General features: G+C 36.0%; 1 protein-coding gene across 1 annotated transcript in view; it reads right to left on the bottom strand.

The window, feature by feature from the left end:
- LOC150101697 (ral GTPase-activating protein subunit beta) overlaps window positions 1–23,610 on the bottom strand; it is a 778,187-nt gene that overhangs the window by 470,006 nt on the left and 284,571 nt on the right. The window contains 1 exon segment of the mRNA XM_090400967.1: window positions 12,322–12,438. Within this exon segment, the coding sequence (XP_090257093.1) occupies window positions 12,322–12,438 (117 nt within the window).

A 23,610-nucleotide genomic window follows, 5' to 3' on the forward strand; every position in this document is an offset into this window, starting at 1 on the left:
ATTAATAGCAAACAGCCTTCCACTTGTATTCTAGGCTTCTGTCTAATTTCTGAATATGAAATTGCAAGTGGTTTGAAATGATATTACTATGACATTCATGAGATAGTAAAAAGCACACCAAGAAGAAGAAAAAATTATCCTCATCAGGATTTACAATAATACAATACTAGGACAATTCATGAAAACGTAAGGAGTGCTGCTCTGCTCAAACAGAACAAAGAGATTTTGCTATGCTTACTTTAATGCTGTAATGTATTGAATTTCAATTTTATTCGTCTATTCCTTGAAATTTGCAAAACTCCATGTCATGACCTTAATCAATCGGACTGCATGTCTGTGTCAAATTTTTGGGAAGTATTCATCATAAACTGTTCATGATATTTTAAAGCTAATCTTGAATCTTAAGCCTACTCGAAAAGAGAGAGAGTAAGAGACAGGGAGAGAGAAGAAATCACAGACTCATTAATGACGAAGATATCAGAGAAGAAAATATGGTTAAGGCTAGAATTCATAAATGGACTGGATAGGTATATAATACTCAAAAGGGGTGGAGAGAGAAAGCACCAGCATGCCTATGTAAAGGATGATAATTTACTCACATTCTATGATAAACTGACAAGTGAGTTAGACAAGAAAGTAGATCTCATCAGTGGGATAGATAGCTAACCATGATATTGCAGTACAGCATAAATGCATGAGATAACACACAGAAATTGCCACCATGATATCATCAATTTTCTCATATTCACTCCTCAAGAGGTGTACAGGATAATACTACATGATTAAGATTACATTACTGCTGATCTCGCATCTAGTGCTGACAAGTATACGATTATTACTAATCACATACTTGTCAGCACTCCAGTATTGTTAGATCTTATATGTATGCTTTCTAAGACACTTGTGACTGCATTAACCAGCTAGCTCTTGGTCTTCCTCTGTGTACATTATTTTTCCTGTTGTCTTGCCATCAAACAACAGTTCTGCTGTAACAATACCTCTTAGATTAGCTCTCATGAATTTCTGAATGCCAATAATGTCCAGTTCCTTCCCAAGGTATTCATTTTTAATATGATTCTGCCATTGATGCCATCTATTTATTTCTTTAATTCTCAGATTTGTGGTTTCTAGGCACTGATCAACTGCTTTATTTCTAACCCAAGCTCTCAGTTCACCATCAGTTAAAATTGGCTTGAATACTGCTAGCCCAGTGTTTTGGTTATTTTCTCTTTGGCTAATTCCATATATACTTATTCAATTATATCCCCACCATACCAGCTTTACGTATTCTGCTGTCTATTTTAACATTTAATTTGTCGTCTTCACTAAAAATTGTACCTAAATACCTGAAATATATACTTGTAGGTTTGCCACAGAGAATGCAGTTTATGTTTTTTATGTTTATGTTCATGCCTGCTTTTATAGTTTTGATCTTTTCATTACGGATTCTCATACCAAATTTCTATTTATTCAATAGAAATTTGCTGTTATTCAATTTAGTTAAAGAATCTTGCAATGATTTATTTAGGAGTATATCTGCTGCATAAAGCAAAGAGGTACATTTAATACCTGACATCAGGTTTGATATCACATTCTTCCATAATATGATCCACATAAACAAAAAATGTGAAGGGAGTTGCCAAACCACTTCCTGCACTTATTTCAATTCAAACTGCTGACTTTGAACTTAGACTATGTACATTGTTTGGAAAGAAGTCAACAGACACCATAGTGTGAGGAACAAACAGCCATGGAACCCACCTTAATGTAGGACCTCCTTTTGCTGTGATAGGGCATACTTTCAACAAGTGTACGATAGCGATGAATGTGAATTTTGGACCATTTCTCCTGTAGGCATGTAACGAAGCAATGGACTGTTGTGAGGTGGATGTCCTTTGATCTCACTTGATGCTCCAGTTCATTCCACAAATGCTCAATAGGGTTGAAATCAGGGCTCAGTGAAAATTGGTCTAGTATGGTGACATTCATATCCAACCACTTTATTGCATTGTCTTGCTGAAAGAAACAATAGTTAATTCTGTAGAAATATCACAAAGTAGGAAGCATTGCATTGTCTAGTATGTTCAGATACCTCTCAAAGTTCTGTGTTCATGGTACCACAAACAGAAGCCAAACCAGGAAAAACAGGAGCCTACCATCAACACTGCCATCTCTGTATAATCTAACAGAGATGGCAGTGTTGATATATTAACAACCTTAGTATGAACAACACCAAACAATTTAATCAAAAGATGTTTTATTAACTGCTTATATTTCACTGAATTTCAAATCAGCATCATCATCAGAGCACAACACACTTGTACACATGACAGTAAGTAAAACAATAAAATTGCAGTGTATACAAAAGATCTAAAGTCCTATTTATAGCGTCTTCTAATGTTGGGGGGGAAAAATAAAAATAAATAATAATAATAATAATAATAATAAAAATCATTACAGCTATGTGGGAGTTGCTCTTAGGATGACAGTCTCCCATTTTGGCAAATTAATGCAACCTTACTTATTCAGGTTAGGAGAGCAGGGTCCGCCAGTACTGACTTGCCATAGTAGTAGCAGCGAAAGTAATTTTTATGCTTTTACAGAAGGATATCAACTGATCTTCATGTTTGTCCATAGTAGTCCAAGTCACAGTCACAGGGAACTTCATACACTCCTGGGTGTGCTAAAGGGTGAAGTTTATCCTTAAGCAAGTGGATCAGAGTTGCTAGTTTTACATGCAGTTTGAAAGTAGTGCGAAGGCCATGTTTCATTAGCTTTGGCTATCTTTTCTGATGTACCTCTGACATAGGGAATAGAGATGGTCGTGTTCCTGTGTATTAGGGGAGGGAGGAGTAATGGGGCTATGTAGTATTTTATCTATTTTGTAGGGATTGTAGCCATTGGCTAAGAACATATGGTGCAGATATTTGAGTTCTGTGGTCAGAGCTGTATCATTAGAACAAATGGCACTGGCTCCGTGTGCGAGTGTTTTTAAAATGCCATACTGTTGGACTAGATGATGTGATTGTTAAGTAGGTATCTTCCTGTGTGTTTTGGCTTTCTGTAAATGGAAAAAGATAGTGGTCCATCTGAAAGGCGGGTGACTAATGTGTCAAGAAATGGTAAACAGTTATTAGATTCATTTTCTACTGTGAAGTGGATTTTGGGATGTTGACTGTTTAGGTAGGTGACAAACGCATCATCTACATAGCGTAACCAAACTAGTGGCTTGTATGTAGCTGTGGTAAGTACTTTGTTTTCAAAGTGTTCCATGTAAAAGTTTGCTGGGGGGGAAGAGAGGGGAGAATCCATAGAGGGGGGAACCCCCCCATGTAAAGTAACCTGCATTCATGGTAAATTGAAATAATTCAAAAATATCTGGGGGAAATTTAGACTTGATTAAATCACGAGTGTCTATAAGTGGTACATTGGTAAATAAGGAGGTGACATCAAAACTAACCATTATGTCCAATGTTTATAGGATACAATTTTTAACTAGTGTTTTGAAATGGACTGAATTTTTTTACAAAAGTAGAGAAGTTGACAATAAGGGGAGCAAGCAACTTGGCTAACGGTTGAGCCAGTTTATACATGGGACTATCTATACTATCGACTATGGGGCATAGGGGGTTATTAGGTTTGTGGATTTTTGGTAATCCATAAATACAGGGTTGTTTAACATGAATTGGTTGTATTTTTTGATGATTTCTTTTCTTCGTCACTTTTTTTAGTAATTTTCGGACTTTTTTTTCTTTGAGACATAGTAGGGTCTCGATTTATAATTTGGTATACGTGGAACCGTCACATAGGAGAGCTTGCATTTTTTGGTTATAATCTTCTTGACCCATGATAACTGTAGCATTTCCTTTATTGGCTTTTGTAAAAATAATATTTTTCTACAAACAAATTAATGGTAATGCTATGGGTTCCCCCCCCCCCCCCCTTAACAAACTTTTAGATGGAACACTTTGAAAATAAAGTACTTACCACAGCTACATGCAACTACTAGTTTGATTGTGCTATGTAGATGATGTGTTTGCCATTTGGCCCCATGGACAAGACACTTTGGATGCATTTATCACCTACCTAAACAGTACTAATGAAACATGGCCTTCGCACTACTTTCAAACTGCATGTAAAACTAGCAACTCTGATCTGCTCGCCTAAGGATAAACTTCACCCTTTAGCACACCCAGGAGTGTATGAAGTCCCCTGTGACTGTGACTTGGCCTACTATGGACAAACAGGAAGATCAGTTGACATCCATCTGGAAGAACATAAAAAATACATTCACTACTATTACTATGGCAAGTCAGGACTGGCAGACCATGCTTTGGACACTCCTTCACACAGGATTAGATGGAAGAAAACAAATGTGCTATTTAGGAGTTGTTACAGATCTGAAAGATTATTTTTTGAGTCAGCAATGGCTTTGAAGAACTCTCCTAACCAGAACAAGTATGGTTGCATTTGCATTAATTTGCCAAAAATTTGGAAGACTGTCATCCTAAGAGCAACTCCCACATAGCTGTAATGATTTTTTTTATATATTTTTTAATTTTTTTTTCCAACATTAGAAGGCACCATAAATAGGACTTTAGATCTTTTGTACACTGCAATTTTATTGTTTTACTTACTCACTGTCAGGTGTACAAGTGTGTTGTGCCCTGATGATGCTGATTTGAAATTCAGCAAAATATAAGCAGTTAATAAAACATCTTTTGATTAAATTGTTTGGTGTTGTTAATACTGTTAAAAAAATTAAGTCATGATTGCCATCCCTGAATTTCATAGTGGGGGTTACCCTGGTAAGTGATGTTCACTGGGCATCCGCCACACCCGTCCATCTGCTCAGTATAGGGTGTAGCATGATTGTTGCTCCAAAACATACCTTTTCACGTCCCACTGTACACGCTCTTTGCATCACTGAAGACTATGCTGCATGTTGGTTCAGGTATTGTGGGGGTTGAATATTGCAATCCTACCATGTAAACCCATTTTGTAAGCCTCAGTTCTGAAAGTTTTTGTGCAGATTCATGTGCCTGTCATTGCCCAGAACTCTGCGTTCGACATGTCAGCCGATGAATGGGTTTTATTTACATATTATCCTTCATAGCATGCTATGGTCATATTTGGTGATTGTGGTAGGTAGTGCCTTGCAGGTGGCACTTGCAATTGACTTCCTGCACTTCCACCTCAATATGGTATCACTGATTGTTGACTTGGGATGCCCAATTTATCAATAATTTGCCAAACAGATAGGTCTAGAACATAGCATCTTTTAACTATGCCTCTTTCAATCTCTGTCAATTCCCTTTTTGCAGCCATTTCACCCTGACACAGTTGCACTTACTCAGGAGCATCATATTCTCCAATTTATAGAAGCTACAAATATATGACTCATTACATGGAATGATGCACTTTGGCTTTTGGGGGGAGGGGGTCTGTTGACTTCTTTCCAATCAATGAATTTCTCAGTTAATATCCTATTAATCCCATATAATTTGTTTTGAGAAGCTATTCTTTTGGCATCTGGAAAAGGCATATTACAATGTTAAATGCTATGTTTGTTTAATGTATGCCTCAGACTTTCAGATTATGCCTTTTCCAGATCTGTAAAACTTAAGTAGAGATCTATAATAAATTTAGTTTAATCCTTTATCCAAGTGTGAGCAAACAAAGTTTGCACCTGAAAGTATCTTCAGGACTGGTGTAAGGTAGTACAACATCGGGCAACTCGTTGCAAAAGTGGAGCAAGCTAACATCACTCCTATCTCAGTATCTCCCATAATGCAAAACACATCTCCTTGGGGATATGTATAATGTTATGCATTAAGGGAAGGGCCACTACCCACTATTTTCTGAACTATTTTCATAAGTGAAAATCTGATCCTGACAGACTTTATTTGGCATGAACTAGCTTGTTCTTTTCCTAGTTTCTCTTCTATAATATTCCTTAACCTAGATCTCAAGTATGCTTGCATAAATCTTATCTTGAATACTTAGGAGAGAAATTTCTCTGTATTTCTCGCATTCTGTTTTGTTTATCTTTTTTATATATATATATATATATATATATATATATATATATGGGAACTACAAGAGCTCTATTCTGATCATCTAGAATTCGATCTTCTGACCAAGCCTTCTGAATTATGTAGTATGACCACTGTAAAACTAACACCTCCATATTTAAGCATTTCTGATTGAACATTATCTACTGCTGCCTTTCCATATTTCAGTCTGTCTTCTGAATAGCTTTTTCTACCTGTTGATATGTAATACTGATTACATCCCTCTTGAATATTTTCTACTTTTTTTTTTTTTTATTTTAACTGCCTATTTCATTTAACAGTCTTTCAAAGTAATTACTCCAAATATCCAGAATAAATTTAGTTTCAGTTTTCATGTCACTTTTATCATATCCGATTCCTTGTACACACTTGTCAACTTTTCAAAGCTGTTTCAATTGTTTCCCAAACATTTTGCCATCCTACTGATATTTTTCTATATTCATACCAAAATCTTCCCAAAACTTTTGTTTGAGCTGCTTTAATGCTCAGCTTGGCTCTTCTACATTTTTCTCCATAGTCTCTCAGAGCATAAAAATCAACAATCCTTCCCTAGCTGAATCTGTAAATGCTTTCTTCAGAATTTGCCAATGATCTCCAAAGTTTGGTTCTTGTTTTCAAACACTTTAGTTTTTTCTTCAATAATATTTGTGTAGTTTAATCCATAGTATATCTATAAAAGTTGCTCAATTTTTCTTCTTTTTAAAACTTGCTTACATATTTTTGCTTTACAATATGATATTCATTTTTATCCTGTTCCTCAAAGCCTCTGTATACTCTTGTATTCTGAACCACTGCGAAGATGACTATTAATAACAATACAGTCAATGAGACTTTTTCTTCTTTTTTTATTTTGTCTTCTCATCTCATAAATTTTGCACATTATATTGAAACATGGTGCTAGTGAATACCAGTCTGTGCCCGGTAAGCACCTACAGTTATTATCTTTGCCCTTTCTCCAAATTTTCACAAAATATTTGTATTGGCCTGGAATTTGTTTCATCATCGTTGTCATCATGACATTTATCTTCTATATTCTACCCTAAGTTCCTACCATGACTTTGGTTTTGCTGCTTTAAATCCATACATTTATAATTAAAAAATGCATTGAAACTATACTGCATTAATTGAGAAATAAAAACACTTTAAGAAAATATTCAGTTCGTTATCAAAGAAGAGACTAAAAAGCACAATTCTGCAATGTGAAATAAGCAGAAATAGGGGATATTTAAGATATTATTATATATATATTTTTTTTTTAACTAATTAGGAATTTTACTGACCATTTGTTGTCCTATTAAAGCTATAGTGGCACTTTTTCAAAATGATTCTTTAATTGTAACTTTATATTGGGTTCCATTCTCAATATACTGAGAGTACCTATGATACACAGGCTAAAATTTTATAGCTAATAATTTTATTTCACTGTGTATAATTTTTCTAAGTATGTCAACTTACTTACCAATATTAAAGAAGATATTTAAGATTCATCCTTACTCTCATAAGCTCTCTGGTCAATTTTCAAAACTTTCCAAGTTTCTACATGCATATTCAGCTACGAATATAAATATCCTCTATTTCTGCATCACATCAGATTCCCACACCATGACACCACCTCCAGAACCTTGAGTTGTGTTTACAAGGCAAGCTGGATTCAATGCTTCACGAGACTCACATCAAACTCTCTGCCTATCATCTGTACAGAATAAGGTACACCTTGTTCTGTACAGATGGTACAGAGTAAGACTTGTTGAACCATGACTTTTTTCCCCCAGTCATCCAGTGTCTGATCACGGCACTCCTGAAGCCACTATAGATGAACTTTCCAGTTCTTCACAGAAATCAGTAGTTTTTAAATAGGCATGCAACTGCTAATACCAATCCTCTTCAATTCCTTGTGCATAGTTTGGTGAAATATAGATTGGAAACAGTCATCATTAAATGCTTCAGTCAATTGCTGCACACAGGAAGTTCTATTTGTCCACACAAGCCTTCTCAGATGATGGCGATCTCATTCCTGACATACTGCCTTATGACCACAGTTACGCCTCTTAGACAATCAATGTGGGTTATTTTTCCACTGATTAAACACCTAGGATATCTTACCTTTTGAGAAACCAGTCAGCTCTGCTATATTCAGAATTGGGACCAAATGGGCACCTACAATAAGCCTATTCAAAGTCATCCAAAAGAGCCTTTGTTTTTTTCCCATTGTAATCAAACTATTGACCAGAGGCATTCTTAAATAATTGCCAGAACACTTGGTGATGCACACGAACAAACAGATTTCATATATACACTGTATAAATTACTTTTACATACATCTGTAAAAGGGGTTTCTAATTCATTGACTGGTATGTGTAGTTGTTTAAGTTTGCATAATTGCAGCTTGCTATAAATAATTTTCTTCCACATCAATCTGTTATTGGCAAGGTATCCAGAATGACCATGCCTAATATTTTGGCCTTCTAAGGCACTACTAAATGCATCCGTCAACCTAGATCTTAGTCATCCTCTGAATTTGTTCCCTGCCACCTGTTTTGCTAACCTTTCATATTAGAAATTATGAACTTTACAATCGTGTTATAAATAACTCTTTTAATTTCCCTGCGTTTTAATCTTCATATTAAGATCATCATCTGGAGCATATACAAATATACAGGACAAGCTGAGTTACATTACATACAGCAAGCTAGAAAAACAATGATTTGATCATAGGTTATTCTACTAGTGACCTCTAGTGGAAAAAAAATAATTAAATTATTTAGAAACTACATCAAGCTAAATTCTATTTATGATAACATGAATAAACACTCTTTCTTATAGATAGTTTTCTTTCAGTAACAACGATGTCCTATTTTTAGTATTACAATTGTTATTTTTGATTTAGGATCCTGGATTAACTATAGTCCAGTTTATAGTTGCTCTCAGAGAGGAAGGTTCCGTGGGTCGAATATGTGCCTTCCATATGTTTGGGATTTTTAGACCATCATTATTGTTCAGATTGGGGTGGTTGATAATAATCTCACAGGCTTCCTTAAATTTGCGTTCATACCAAGTTCTGGTGTGATGTAGACAACTAGTGCTTTTCCAGTCAATTCTATGTAAGGTGTTCAAGGGCATGATCAGAAAGGCCAGCTTCACCATAATTATTATATTTAATGTGTCGTTTATGTTCTTTTTGTCTGATAGGAATTGTGCGTCCTGTTTCCCCTATATAAGGTACGTTTCAGGTGCAATAAATACGGTATACTCCAGGATGGGCCAGCGGAGGGAGTGGGTCTTTGGATGAGTTGAGTAAGCTTTTTAATTTTGCAGGAGGTTTAAAGGTGGCTTTCAGGTTGTATTTTTATAGGATTCTGTTTATTTTATCTGATGTCCCTTTAATGTAAGGAATGGTTACAGTTTTATTGTAGTCTGGTTTGTCTTTGTTTATTATTGAGGTCTTGTAGAGAATTTTGTTAAGTGTTTTGGCTGTACCCATTTTTTTGAAAAGTATTGCTGATGACTTTAAATTCGTCTTTCAGTGCATGTTCACCGGAGCAGATCTTCAGAACCCTGTTTTTTAGAGTATTAATGACACCTAGTTTTTGTGTTGGGTGGTGGTATGAGTTTATGCGTATATATTGGCCAGTATGTGTTGGTTTCCGGTATACAGTGAAGGAAAGATTGCCAGAAGGAAGACATGTGACAAGTGTATCTAGAAATGGAAGTGTATTCTGTTTTTCAATCTCAATTGTGAACTGTTTGCATTGTTTGTTTAGGTGGCTAAGGAATGTGTCTAGCAGCCAGGGGACCAGATCGAGAAAACATCATCAACATATCTAAGCCAGACTTTGGGTTTTAAAGGAGAGGAATCTAAAGCATGTTGCTCAAAATGTTCCATATAAAAGTATTTTATATGGAACATTTTGCAGGTTAGCAATGGGGTGGGAGATAATGGGGAGCCCATGGCTGTGCCTTCTTTTTGTAGGTAGAAAGCGTTTTGCCATACAAAATAACCAGAACATAATACATGCGCAAAGAGCGCCATGATATCTGGAGGGAATTTGTTCTGTAAAAGAAGTATTGTGTCATTGATTGGAACATTCGTAACATACAGGAGGGAAAATGAACACATAGGAGGGAACAAACATATAGGAGGGAAAATGACCTACCAACTCCGTGAGTGTTGCTGCTAATTTCTTGGCTAAGTGATAATTCGGGCTATCTATCCCTTTGACTATTGGCCAGAGTGGTGTGTTTTCTTTGTGTATTTTTGGTAGCCTGTAAATTCTTGGGGAACGAGAGTAGTGCAGAAATGGTTTTTTAACCGTATCTTCGGGCCATGTGGTAATTGACTTAAGTAGTTTCTCTGTTTTCTTTTTTATTCTATTGGTTGGATTGTGGTTAACGAGTTGGTATGTATTATTGTCCGAGACTTGCAGATTCATTTTTTCTAAGTAAGTGGTTCGGTTTAAAATAACGGTGGCACTTCCTTTATTGGCTCTAGTTATTACGATGTTCGGATTTGATTTTAATGATTTTACCGCTGTTAATTCATGTTTTGTTGAGTTGCTTGTTATTGTTTTGTTATGATTTAAAATATTTATAACACGGTTGTAAAGTCCATAATTTCTAATATGAATGCTGATCACCGTGCAACACTAAAAGAAAGGGTTGATAACTTTGCCTTTCTCTCGATCTCCCCCCCCCAGTCTAGTTAAGTGACCATATTACATTAAACATGCCAATGAATTATATTCTTGTTTTATCCTTTATCCAAGTGACCGTATTACCTTAGATGACTTCTGTTCACATATTTTGAAAACTAATATTCTCATTTTTAATATGATTCTGCTAATAATGCAATCTGTTCACTTCCCTAATTTGACTTAGAGCTGTTACATCTACAGACCTGTCTTTGATTAAATGTTTTTACTTCTAGCTCAACCCTCAGACCAATATGTTAAATCTGACTTGAACATTATGAGGGTCATCTGAAAAGTTCTCGGCCTTGACCATAGATGGCAACACTATCAGAAAGATTTTTTTTTTCAAAGTTGGTACATCTGTCATAAGCATCCATGTGAAATTGCTAGTTATTCTATCAAGTAGTTTGTTTTATACAACTATCTGAAGCAAAAGTGATATCTGTATCCCTTGAAATGGATAAAATTGAGTATCATGTGGTTATAAAATTCTTTGTAAAAGAAGGTTTAATGCCAAAAGATATTCATTCAAAGTTCATAAGAGTTTATGGGCACTGTTCTCCTTGATTTTTGACAATTAAGAAATGGGCTGCCGAGTTTAAACGTAGCCGTACCAGTCTTGAAGATGATCCACCTGAAGGACGTCCAAAAAGTGTAACAACACCAGAAATCATTGATCAAGTGCAAGATATGTTATTGGATGACTGGCGAGTCAAAGTGTGTGAAATTGCTGAGACTATACACATTTCAAAAGCATGTGTAGGATATATTTTGCATGAAGAATTGCAAATGAAAAAGCTTTGCACAAAATGGGTGCCACGCTTGCTCACAGCAGATCAAAAATGCACTTGCATGAAATCTCTGAACAGTGCTTGGGGCATTCTAACAAGAATAAAGCTGATTTTGTGCATCAATTTATTACTATGGATGAGACTTCGATTCACCATTACACACCAGAATCCACTCAGCACAAATGTGCTGTTGTTTTGTAGCTTCTAGTGTGGGAAACTGATATAAAAAAAAATAATCAAAAATAATGAACAGAGTAAGAGAACAGAAATCAGTTTTGAAGTTTGTTACCAATTCATTATAATAACAATCACAAACTTTATTGTTAGTAATGGAAGTCAGTTACAATTTAAATAATGGTTAGTTGCATTATACTTTATTCTTTGCATGAATAGTTGAGCATATTCATTAGTAATGCTAAAAAAATGAAAACAGAGTGTGGAGTGAAAACGATAATTTAAAAAAAAAAAAATTAGGAACAGGAATTATAAGAATGTCATCCCACAAAAAATGTGACAAACACTGAAGTATAAAAAAGTATATTTTAAAGTATAAAAATCAACTAAGATCTTCAGTACATACTTAGAGTGGGAGTTATTGGTGAAAAAGAGATTGAGAAGGATTGTTTAAGATCATCTATATGAGATCATTAGTAACAGAAAGTATCTCAACATCTGTCACTTAATATTATCCTGCATGTGGATACTTTCTATAAAATGATGAACATCATAAAATTTCTTAAGAAATATATTAGATATGATCATTATTACCTGAGCAAAGTAGACTAGTAACAGGCTCGGCAGGAACTCCTTCATTGGCAGATGGTTGAGTAATTTGTTCTACTTCTTCACTAGCTGCAGCATCTTGGATGCAAAGCAATAAACCACCTTTAAACCAAACAAACAAATAAGAGATATATTATATATACATTAATAAAAAAAAATTTATATACATACAGATATATACACACATACATACATATATAATTTTATATGTATGTATATTTATACTAACCCCCATACATAAGAGATCACAAGATCCAAAACAATGTCATGTGTGGGTGAGTGACTAAGGAGAAGGAGGTAATCTATTAATAAGCTTCTACAAAAAGAGCTGAGGGTTATATTCATTGGAAAAACAGTATGGGGAAGGTTGTTCCAGAGAAGAAAGGTAAATGGCATGAACCAAGACAAGATATTAGTTTGATATTTGAAGTTTGAATAATGGCAGTAGCTAGTTCAGTAAAGGAATGCCCATGAAAGTAACAATAATAAAATAAGTAATAAAAAAGGCATAATGCAAAAACAGAGCTCCTATGAACAAATGACTGGAGGAAGTCTATGAGAGAAAGGGTTCATTTTTTTTTTTATATAGACAAGTGCAGTCTATTAAGCAGACTGCACTTGTCTATATACAATCAAAAATTCTTAGGGAGGTTTTGGGTGCACCACCCCCAAATGATAGAATCACATTCTGAAGTTAATCAGATATGAGATTTATAAAATATAAGGAGTTGAGCACAAGTGAAGCAGTGGTTGAACAAAAAAGACTAACAAGTTTTCTAGGGGCTCAGGAGGCTACTGATGCAATATGTTTATATCAAGAAAAGCTGGGTGAAATGGTCAGTCCAAGAAAGGAAAATTAATCTTAAAAGGGAACCAGTGTTTAATGCAGTGGTTATGGAAGAAATTGAAGCTTCAATCATTTTAATACCAAAACGATGAACAGGATTTGAAGTTAGAGAGAGAACATCACTTAAAGAAAGACGAGCATGGATGAGAAGTACAGAACCCTGGGATATTCCAGCACCGATAAAGAAATCCAATGAGAAGAAGCCATCTACCATGATATGCAAAGAACAGCCTTATAGGAAGCTGGCAATCTAATTGCAACAGATAGGAAAGCGACTATAAGTTGGTTGTTGTCTTGTCCTTTGATGAGTCTTAGATGTTTCCATGTGCTCCTTGAATTGCTTTGGCTATGTCGATGATTTTGTTTGTATCGAGCTGTTGTTCAGAATTAGGATCTATTTCTTGCAAGGCTGCTGTAATTGCTGGACAGGTAAAGATGTGAGTGGGTGTCAGTTCAGTATTGGGGCAGTTGTTGCAGTTTCTATATGTTCTCGTTTCATCTGTATTGATCTTCATTCCTCTATAATGTCCTGTTCACAGTCTTGCTATCGTGGTGGAGGTCTTTCTGCCAGCATTGTGTTAAATATCTGTTAATTAAATAATTGTTATTACTTTTACTTTTCTATATTATACTTCGTTTATATATATCTATTCTATCTTTCTATTGCTATTTTACTTCTTCAGATATCGGGCCTAATATGCGTATATCTAAGATTGTTTCCTCTTCGGATACTGGTAAATTTATATTTTGCTGGGCCAGCCAGTATCCTATAGCAGAAAGGGATCCTTACTCAGGGAGACAGTACTAGATTCTGACGCGTTTTTACACAATGATCTACTTTAACACTGCCATATAGATTCAGATTATTGCAGTCGTGACCTAAATATATAATTACATACACTTTCTAATTCCTTCCCACCAAAATGAGTTCTAATTTTATAAGTGGTAGTTTGGAATCGTAATCAGGCATGACTCAGGTCTAGATAAATATGACATATTTATTGGAATATCTAAATAGAATACACAAAAAATTCATACACTCAATTTGACTCAATACTAAATAAAAAAGACTCGAGTTAAGAAATTAACATATTCTAAATTAAATCAAAGGTTATAAGCATGCAAAACACAGTGATTGAAAATTGGGACAGATTGCAAATGATATGAAGTTAAGCTAAAATTCCTTTCTGCAATGCTATTCATAAGAAAAAATAAGCAAACATTCATATGTTACTCAGTTACTATAAATCCACAATTCTAATCTCGTTAAGTTAATTCTATCACAAACAACACAAAAGATCTCTTCCAAACAATTCTTCTTACTGTATTCTACAATTCTAAGAGGTTAATTTTTTAATTAGAGACTGTCCACAAAGTTCTTTAGAGTAATGTTCATATTTACATTCACATATAATCTCTCTTCTGAGGAATTCTAAACACAAAATATAGTAATTTTACTTTACCGAACTTTTTCCTGCGTCTTTCAGCACCACGTGTACGTCTGGTTACTTCTTGTCTATTGGCTGTCCTTATGCCAACTTAGGGGTTACGCTATCTTCATAACTTCTGCCGAAAATGGACTCGAATCTTTGCTTTTCAGGAAACATCTCTATTCTTTTCGATGGGACCTTTCAGTGACGGCTCGATTCTGCTAGGACTGGAAATTTTACCTTCGGTTCTGCGTAGAATCCTACTCCAATCTCAAGAAAGCTCGCTGTCCGACATCTTATCTTACCACAGACGCTTCATCCCTCCCTTACGCAAACTATCTGCTAACTTCTGAACCCCCAAGCAGGAAAACGATACAAGAGAAGGTGTTCTGATACAGTGTTCGTCACCTTATATTCTTCTTTCGAGCGCCCTCTTTTTTCTCAGTCCCCTTTTTAACACGACCTATAATTTTCACTCCTTGGGTTCACCCCTTGCTTTCTTGACGCTGTTATGCCCTTGTATTCACGGAATTCATGTCGACGTACGTTCCGTGTAAGCTACTGCCACCGGGATTACGGTGGACACGTGTACTTGTATACCTTCTAACAATTACTATTTAATCTCTATCTGGTGACTCACAATTATTCAGCTTAAGTGAGGCTTAAAATTAATATTAACAAAATTCCTCCTTTAAAACAATCTCTAATTCGATCTTAGTATAATCACAACAGATTAAAATACATGGAACATAAGATAAAAATTGCAATTTTATACATAGAGTGAAGAAGTTTCACTTTTGATTTCAGCTAATGCACAGGTATTTCTCTTTGTTAGTAAGTTTAGTATGTTAGATCCTGAATGAATGATTTGCAAGATTCCTTCATTCAGGATCTAACAATTGATTTTGAGAATTTGATGAGACACCATAGCATGAGGAACAAACAGCCATGGCACTAAACTTAATAAGATATAGGACCTCCTTTAACTGCGATGACTGTAGCAATCCTACATGGCATACTTTACACAAGAATACAAGAGCAATCAATGGAACCATTTTTCCTGTACGCAAGTAACGAGATCCTGGACTATTATGGGGCAGGAGTCCCTTGATTTCACCTGATGCTCCAGTTCCTCCCACAGATGTTCTACAGGGTTGAGATCATGCCTCTGTGGAGGCCAACAAGTGTGGTGACATTCATGGCTACAAACCACACAATTACAGCAGCAACCATATGACACAGTGCTCTGCCTTGCTAAAAGAGACAGTAGTCAGTTCCATAGAAATGTCACAAAATAAGATGCATTGCATTGTCCAGAATTATTATTATTATTATTCCTGACACCTCCAAGGAGTCCGAAGACTCATCGAGGGAGGGCACCTACAACTGTTTCAACCACTACACCGAACCTCTACTAAGAATTATCTCAATCAACACCCACCTCCACCACCACAACTAGTATTTTTTGTCTGTAAATTGCGTGTGTTCTGAAGGGCCGATTTGTCTGTATGCGGGATGAAAAACCCGAGTTTCTGGGAGAAAAAACCCTGCTACCTCCGTATGACATCGGATAACTCGGCTTTGATTGAAAATCATCAGATAAAGATTCCTCCTGTTGTGACGAGAATTGAACTTGGGCCTATTCCAATCGAAGGGCACAATGTACCGTCATTCTTCCAGTTGCGCTACGGAGGCACTTTGTTCAGAATGTTCAGATACCTTCGGAGTTCAATGTTCATGGCACCACAAACAGAGATATAAAGTCAAACCAGGAAAAACATCACACCAAAACTATACCATCACACCACCACCTCCAAATTTTATAGTTGGGGTTATGCACTCTGGTAAGAAACATTCACTGGGCATCTGCCACACCCATCCATCTGCTTGGTAGATGGATGGGTGTGTAGCAGATGCCCAGTGATGGCATCACTCCATAACACAGCTTTCCAAGTTTCCACATCCCACTATACACACTCTTTGCACCAGTGTTGGTTAGAGTAATATGGAGCTCGAATATTATGGTCTTACAATGAAAATCCATGTTGTGAGCATCAGTTCTGAATATTTTTATGCAGATTCAGGTTCCAGTCAATGCCTGCCAATGAATGGTGGTTTTTACATATTATCATTCATAGCATTCTATGGTCATGTTCAGTGAGTGTGGAGGGTTGTCTACTGCAGGCAGTAGCACCTGCAATTGATTCCCTGTGCTTCCATCTCGTTATGACTCAATTTGTTAACAATCTGTCAAACAGACAAGCCTGCAACATGGCATCCTATCACAATGCCTCTTCAAACTCCATCAGTTACCTTTTCACAGTGATTTCACCTGAACACATTTGCACTTACTCAGGAGCATCATATTCCTCCAATTTATAGAAGCTACAAATACTTGACTCATTATATGGAATGATGCACTTTCCCCATGGACACTTTGCTGTCTTTTAACTTCATTCCAAGCAGTGTATTTTATTTTAATACTTCCATGCACAGAGACAGATCAAAAATTTGTGGACTGCAGACACTAGCAAACTGCTGGACTCAAATCACTTGATATAATAGAAGCATTAGGAAATAAGAGGGAAGAGTTTTTGGTGATGGTTAGTGCAACCATGGCTAACATCAAATGCCATAGTTATAGGGATAGAATATGATGGTAGAGTGAACAGAACAGGGGTGATGTACTGCTGATGATAGCAAATGAGTTGCAGCCAACAAGAGTAGTGGTATGTTGGGCAGATGGTAGTCCTTTTGAGTCAATCTGGTGTGAGATTGAGTCCAACAGGACAAAATATAAAATTGGTTGCTACTATAGGCCAGGAATAGATGTGGAAGACATGCATCAGCAGATTAGAAAAATGAGTGCAAATCGAGTAATTATTATTGGAACCTTCAACTTCAGAGACACAGCTTGGAAACGAGAAGGATCACATGGTAGGAAGGAAATGGAATTTATACACTTATTGAGAGATAATTACTTGAAGCAGAATGTGATGGAGTGGACTCATGGTAGGAGAGTGTTGGATCTAGCATTAAGATGAGAAGACCTGTCCATAACTAAGGTGGCTACACTGCCTCCAATTGGAGAAAGTGATCATGTGGTCATGACTTGGGAGGTAGCAAAACATACAGAAATTCCAGTTAAGAAGGGGGTATGTAGAACTATAAGGCAGGTGATTATGATACACTTAGGAGATAGCTTGAAGCAACACCATGACATAAAGATCTGCAAGAGAAGGATGTTCACAGTGTATGGGAATGGTTAAGGGATATCTGGAGGAAGCAATACCATACTGTATACCCAAGGTCAGGAGGGTAAATTGGATAGGAGTTTGGATGAGTAGTATCCTTAAGTATGAGCCACAAAAAAGTTCTAGAGGATGTATAAGGAAAAGATGACTAGCTAACTCACAAAAAGTATGAGGCAAGAAAGGTGACCAGCATGGTAAGGAATGCAAAATCTGATTATGAGAAGAAATTAGCAAAGCTGGTGAAAGGAAATCCCAAAGAGTTTTTTTTTTGTTGTTGTTGTTGTTTTTTGTTTTGTGGCAATTAGGAGGAAGGATGATTATAGAAGGATAACTTTAATGAGTGCAAATGTTAAAGAAGTAACAGAGGTTGATGAAATTGTTGAGCTACTTACTAACCATTTTTCAAGGATATATCACCCAAGTGAAGATATTGTTATATCAGAGGTGACTAATGTGAGAGCAGAGCTTGAGGAATTGGAGGTACTTAAGATATTACAGAATCTAAATGCAAATAACAGCTGTGGTATTGAATGGGATATTGGCTCACGTTTAAAGAGAAAATGCATGGGAACTGGCAATGCCATTGACTAGACTATTTAAGTCTCGGGTCTGACAAAGTCTCAAGAGAGTGAAGGAAGGGTGAAATTATTCCTTTGCATAAAGGAGAATCTAAGTCTGTGGTAGCAAATTATAGACTAATCAGTATCTCAGGAGTGGTGGTAAAAGTACTGAAAAAGTTGGCCAAAAAGAGAATTCAGGAATGATAAGACAAGAATATGGTCCTCTATGAGGGGCAGCATGGCTTTGTGAAGGGTCAGTCATGCCTTAGTAATCTACAAACTTTTTATAATAGAGTGACAACTCAGTTGTCACTCTATTATAAAAAAGTCCTTCCTAGGACTCTAATTGCTTTTTGACTTTTTACAATTCCCTCATCATCTATCTAATAATTTTCTTTAGTCATCTATTCAAAAAGTTAATTCACTCTCAATATCTCCTTAGTTCCCAAAATAGCATGATTCTATATACTGGGATAAACCTTTTTATTGACAATTTCACTATTCAAATAGCTTTCCTCTTTGTTCCGGCTCTGCTATTCTTGTGAATTTTTGATCCATTTTACAATACTACTTTAATATTATGGTATTACGGGGGTGCTTAAGGGTCAAAGCTGTATAACTGAGAGGAGACCTCCACATAGCCTTTAAAGGAATGCGGAGAACTGACCAGGGCTTCTGACCTAATGTCCAATCCTCACCTTCTCGTCGTGCACCCTGTTGGGTATCTACTTGGATACTGAACGAACGAGGATGGGCTGACAATTTGGGATTTAGCCGACCAAATTGTATTCTTATTGGTTAAACCAAAATAAAAAAATGATGGTACAACATGACAAAATTTCATACCAGCTGGGGCGTCGCCCGGTTAAACAAGGCCCCAGTTGTTTTCGCCAGGGAACCAGAGCAAACAGCGAAAAGTCAGCTATTGGAACAGATCTGAAAACAAACCCCAACTCAACATCACCAGAGTTAAAGATCGGTACTATCAATGTAAGAAGCCTGAATGGCAAAGAAATGGAGCTGGTTGAGGAATTAGATAAGTACCAGATCGACATAATAGGGGTGACTGAAACAAAAAACACAAAAACTGGTGAGATCTTTCTGAGCAATAAATACAAAATGTTACATTCAGGCAATGACAATCAAGGAAAAGAAGAAGTAGCCATAGTATTTAACACAAAATACGAGGCTAATCTTCTTGAATGGCAGTCAGTCTCGAGTAGAGTAATGTGGGCAAATATGATAATGGAGAACTGGACAATGAGACTTATTTGTGCCTATGGTCCCACAGAAGGTTCTACTAAGGTAGAAGTGGAGGAATTTTTTGACGCTTTAGAAAAAGCAACTGACACAATGAAAAATAAAAAGTTGGTCCTTGTTGGGGATCTAAATAGCAGAGTAGGAAATGATCATGAGACATACAAAAATATTTGGGGAAAATTTGGAGAAAAGAGCAAAGCAAATAATAATGGCAAATATCTGTTGGATTTCTGCTCAGGACATGGACTGGTTATTACTAACACCATGTTCCAACATAAAAATGTGCACAAATTCACATGGAGAGAAGAGGCTAGGAATAAGAACAGTCTCATTGACTATGTTATTGTTGATAGTGATGTTTTCTCCCTGGTGCAGGACACCAGAGTGTACAGAAGATTTGAAATTGGAAGTGATCACTATTTAGTCTTGAGCAGGATAAAACTGAATTTCATATTGATATTGAAAAGAATAACATGTAAGAAAGGTTTAAAGCGAATAAAAGTTGAGCAGCTCTCAGATGTGAACTGTAGACTAAAATACACAAAGATTATTGAAGAAAAAATGAAAGAGTTTGAGAACAGGAACCAAACTTTGGAGATTCAGTGGCAAACTCTGAAGAAAACATTGATTGATTCTGCCAGAGAGGCATGTGGTGAGGTTGTCTGTAAGGAAAAAAAATCAGAACTCCCTGGTGGACACAGGAAGTTAAATATGGAAAAGAAGAAAGCATACCAAAAGTTCCTGTCAAATAAGTCAGCTTGTGCTCTTAGAGAATATAGAGACAAATGCAAGAATGCTAAACACTGTGTAAAACTAGCTAAACAAAAGTCATGGGAGGACTTTGGCAAGAATATAGAAAATAAATGTCAAGAAGGTGGCAAAATATTCTGGCGGTTGTTGAAGATGCTTAAGAATGGAGGAAAGAGTGCCGTAAAAGGAATTAGAGATGATAAAGGTGACATGAAAATGGGAGAAAAAGATATCCTTGAAGTATGGAGTAATTACTTTGAAAAACTGCTAAATGAAACAAGCAGTGATGATAGCACAGTGATAAAAAACACTGACCAGGCATGCAGTCAGGAATACATATCCATACTTGAAGTAGAAAAAGCCATCAAAGGCTTGAAATGTGGAAAGGCAGCAGGAGTAGATGATATTTGACCAGAAATGCTGAAGTATGGTGGTATAAGAGTCTTACAGTGGCTGCACTGCATAGTTCAGAAAGCCTGGACAGAGGGACGAATTCCCAATGATTGGAGTCGAGCTCTCATAGTACCCATATATAAAAAGGGAAATAAAACTGAATGTGAGAATTACAGAGGTATTTCCCTACTGAGTGTTCCTGGCAAGATCTATGCAAGTATACTCGAGAAATGGTTGAGAAGAATTGTGGAAGAAAAGCTTGGTGAAGAACAAGCTGGATTCAGGCCAAATAGAGGCTGTCAGGATCAGATCTTCACTTTACAACAAATAGTAGAGAAAGCATGGGAATATAACAAAGATCTGTATTTAAGTTTTGTCGATTTGGAAAAGGCATTTGACAAGGTGCCAAGAGAGAAGCTATTCAAAATACGCTGCAGTTACATGGTGTCAATGGGGTATTATATCAAGCAATACTTACTCTTTATTTGAGTTGTAAGTCAGCAGTTAGAATTGAAGGAAGTACAGGAAGATGGTTTAATGTTAAATCTGGTGTGAGACAAGGATGTACATTATCCCCTCTGTTATTCGTTATCTATATGGATCACATTATGAAGGAAAGTGGTATTAAACATGATATCAAAATTGGAGATGTTAATGTCAGCTCTTTGCTTTATGCGGATGATGTTATACTTCTAAATAAATCCGCTACAAGTCTGCAAGATTCTCTGACTAAATTGAATAGCTGTTGTAATAGATATGGTATGAAGGTCAGCAATAAAAAGACAAAGACAATGAAAATAGGCAGAATCATTGAAAATGTCAACTGTGTTGTGAATGGAGAACCTGTGGAACAAGTAAAACATTTCAGCTATTTAGGCACGATTTTTACTGAAGATGATAAATTAAATATAGAAATAGACAACAGAATCAGCAAAGCTGGTATGGTGGGAAGTCAATTGAATAAATTCATATGGAATAAGAGAGAAATTAGTCAAAAGAACACTAAATTAGCTGTATACAAGACAGTGTTCAAACCAGTTTTAACTTATGGATCTGAGAGCTGGGAAAGAAACAAAACACTTGACCAAAGACTAGAGACCGCAGATATGAGAGTCCTGAGAAAGATTAGAGGGGTGAACAGATGGCATCAATGGCCGTATCATATTAAAAACGAGGATATTAGGAAAGAACTTGACATTGTCAGCATCCAGGAATGCGTTAGCAGAGCTAATCTCAGGTGGTATGGTCACTTAAACAGAATGGGCGAAGAAAGATTAGCAAAACAAGTGTTCTCTGCCAGGTTGGCAGCAAAATGACCCAGAGGAAGACCAAGATATAGGTGGATTGGTGCGGTACAAAGTGCTTTAGACGATAGAAATATAAGATCTGATAATATTGGAGTCTTGACAAGTAACAGACTGATTTGGAGGAAAATTGTAGATAGGAAATTAATAATGATGTAATTTTTTTCATGTAGTACTATCATATCCTGTACACTCCTTGAGGGTACATGGCAGGAATTTGATGATGATGACTTTAATATTACAATATTTCAACAGATATCAAGCCAAATGCAATAAATAAACAAAAATCAGTAATGATATTCTACAAAAAAACAACAACAACTAACTATTATAATTAACACAATATAACAGATAAAAATCAGCAATTTTACAGGAATGCTAAAAAAAACAAATATAGCCTCAAATTTGTCAAATTTATTTTATGTACATACACAAATTTTATATTATTATTAGTAGTAGTAGTAGGAAACCAGAGACTCCAAGGAATCAGTGATTCATTGTGGGAGTCCACACAGCACCAACTACCATACCTTTTCTTGAATTCAGTCACACTACTTACATTCATCACACTTGCCTTTAGTAAGGTAAGCCATTCTGATTACATACTTAATCTGAATTTTTGGTTTTTTTTTATATTGATCCTATCCACAAGAGATCAAAGTACCCTATAAGCACATCAGTTCTGTGTCTGGGATGCAGGTGAGGACTTAAAGTCTACTGACTTTTTTATTATTTTTTTTTTATTCAGAAAAGCTGCAGTTGTAGTTGTTCGGAAATGCTTCTTGTGGCTGGCTATTCCAGAAAACAGAGTTAGATGGAATAAAAGCAAGTTCAGTGAGATTGCAGTTGCACAGTAAAAGGATACCAGCCTTCTGCTGCTCTTATATTAGGTACAACAGAAAATGGAGCAATGTTGGTTGCCAGTTCAGTGGATTGAAGTGAAACTCCAAACTATATAATATCCTTCTTTTTATAATGGACTTTACCTATCTGATTATTGTTATGAAGTATCTTACCTAGTGTCATCATTTATGTGACTGCATTCATTCTCAACTTCCCTGAATACCTTCTCATTCTCTCCCAATCTATATAAAATGAAAAATATCATCTATTGGTATCCATTCAGGAATTTGTAGGTCTCTATTATATCCCCCCCCTCCCAATTTGTTAATATCTGCTATCTACAAATTCTCAATCTGTACTCATAATATGCATTTCAGAGTCCTGATATCTTTAACATGCACCTTAGCACTATCTCTATATCTGCATACAATAGGCCAGGTGAGTCTAATCTTTAAGAGGCACCTATAGCATAATGATCAGAAGAAAAAAAACATGTTAAACACAATAAAAAAAAAAAATAATAATGAAAATAGCCCAAATATTTCATACTGAAATTAACAGTACACGAGCAATTCAAAGAGAATTACAAACATTTGCTGGGCTAAAAGAATCATATGTAAAAAAAAAAAAAAA

The sequence above is a fragment of the Typopeltis vanoorti genome, chromosome 11, assembly GCF_054136105.1.
Source record: "Typopeltis vanoorti isolate ZY-2024b chromosome 11, IOZ_Tvanoo_1.0, whole genome shotgun sequence".
Taxonomy (NCBI): Eukaryota; Metazoa; Arthropoda; class Arachnida; order Uropygi; family Thelyphonidae; genus Typopeltis; species Typopeltis vanoorti.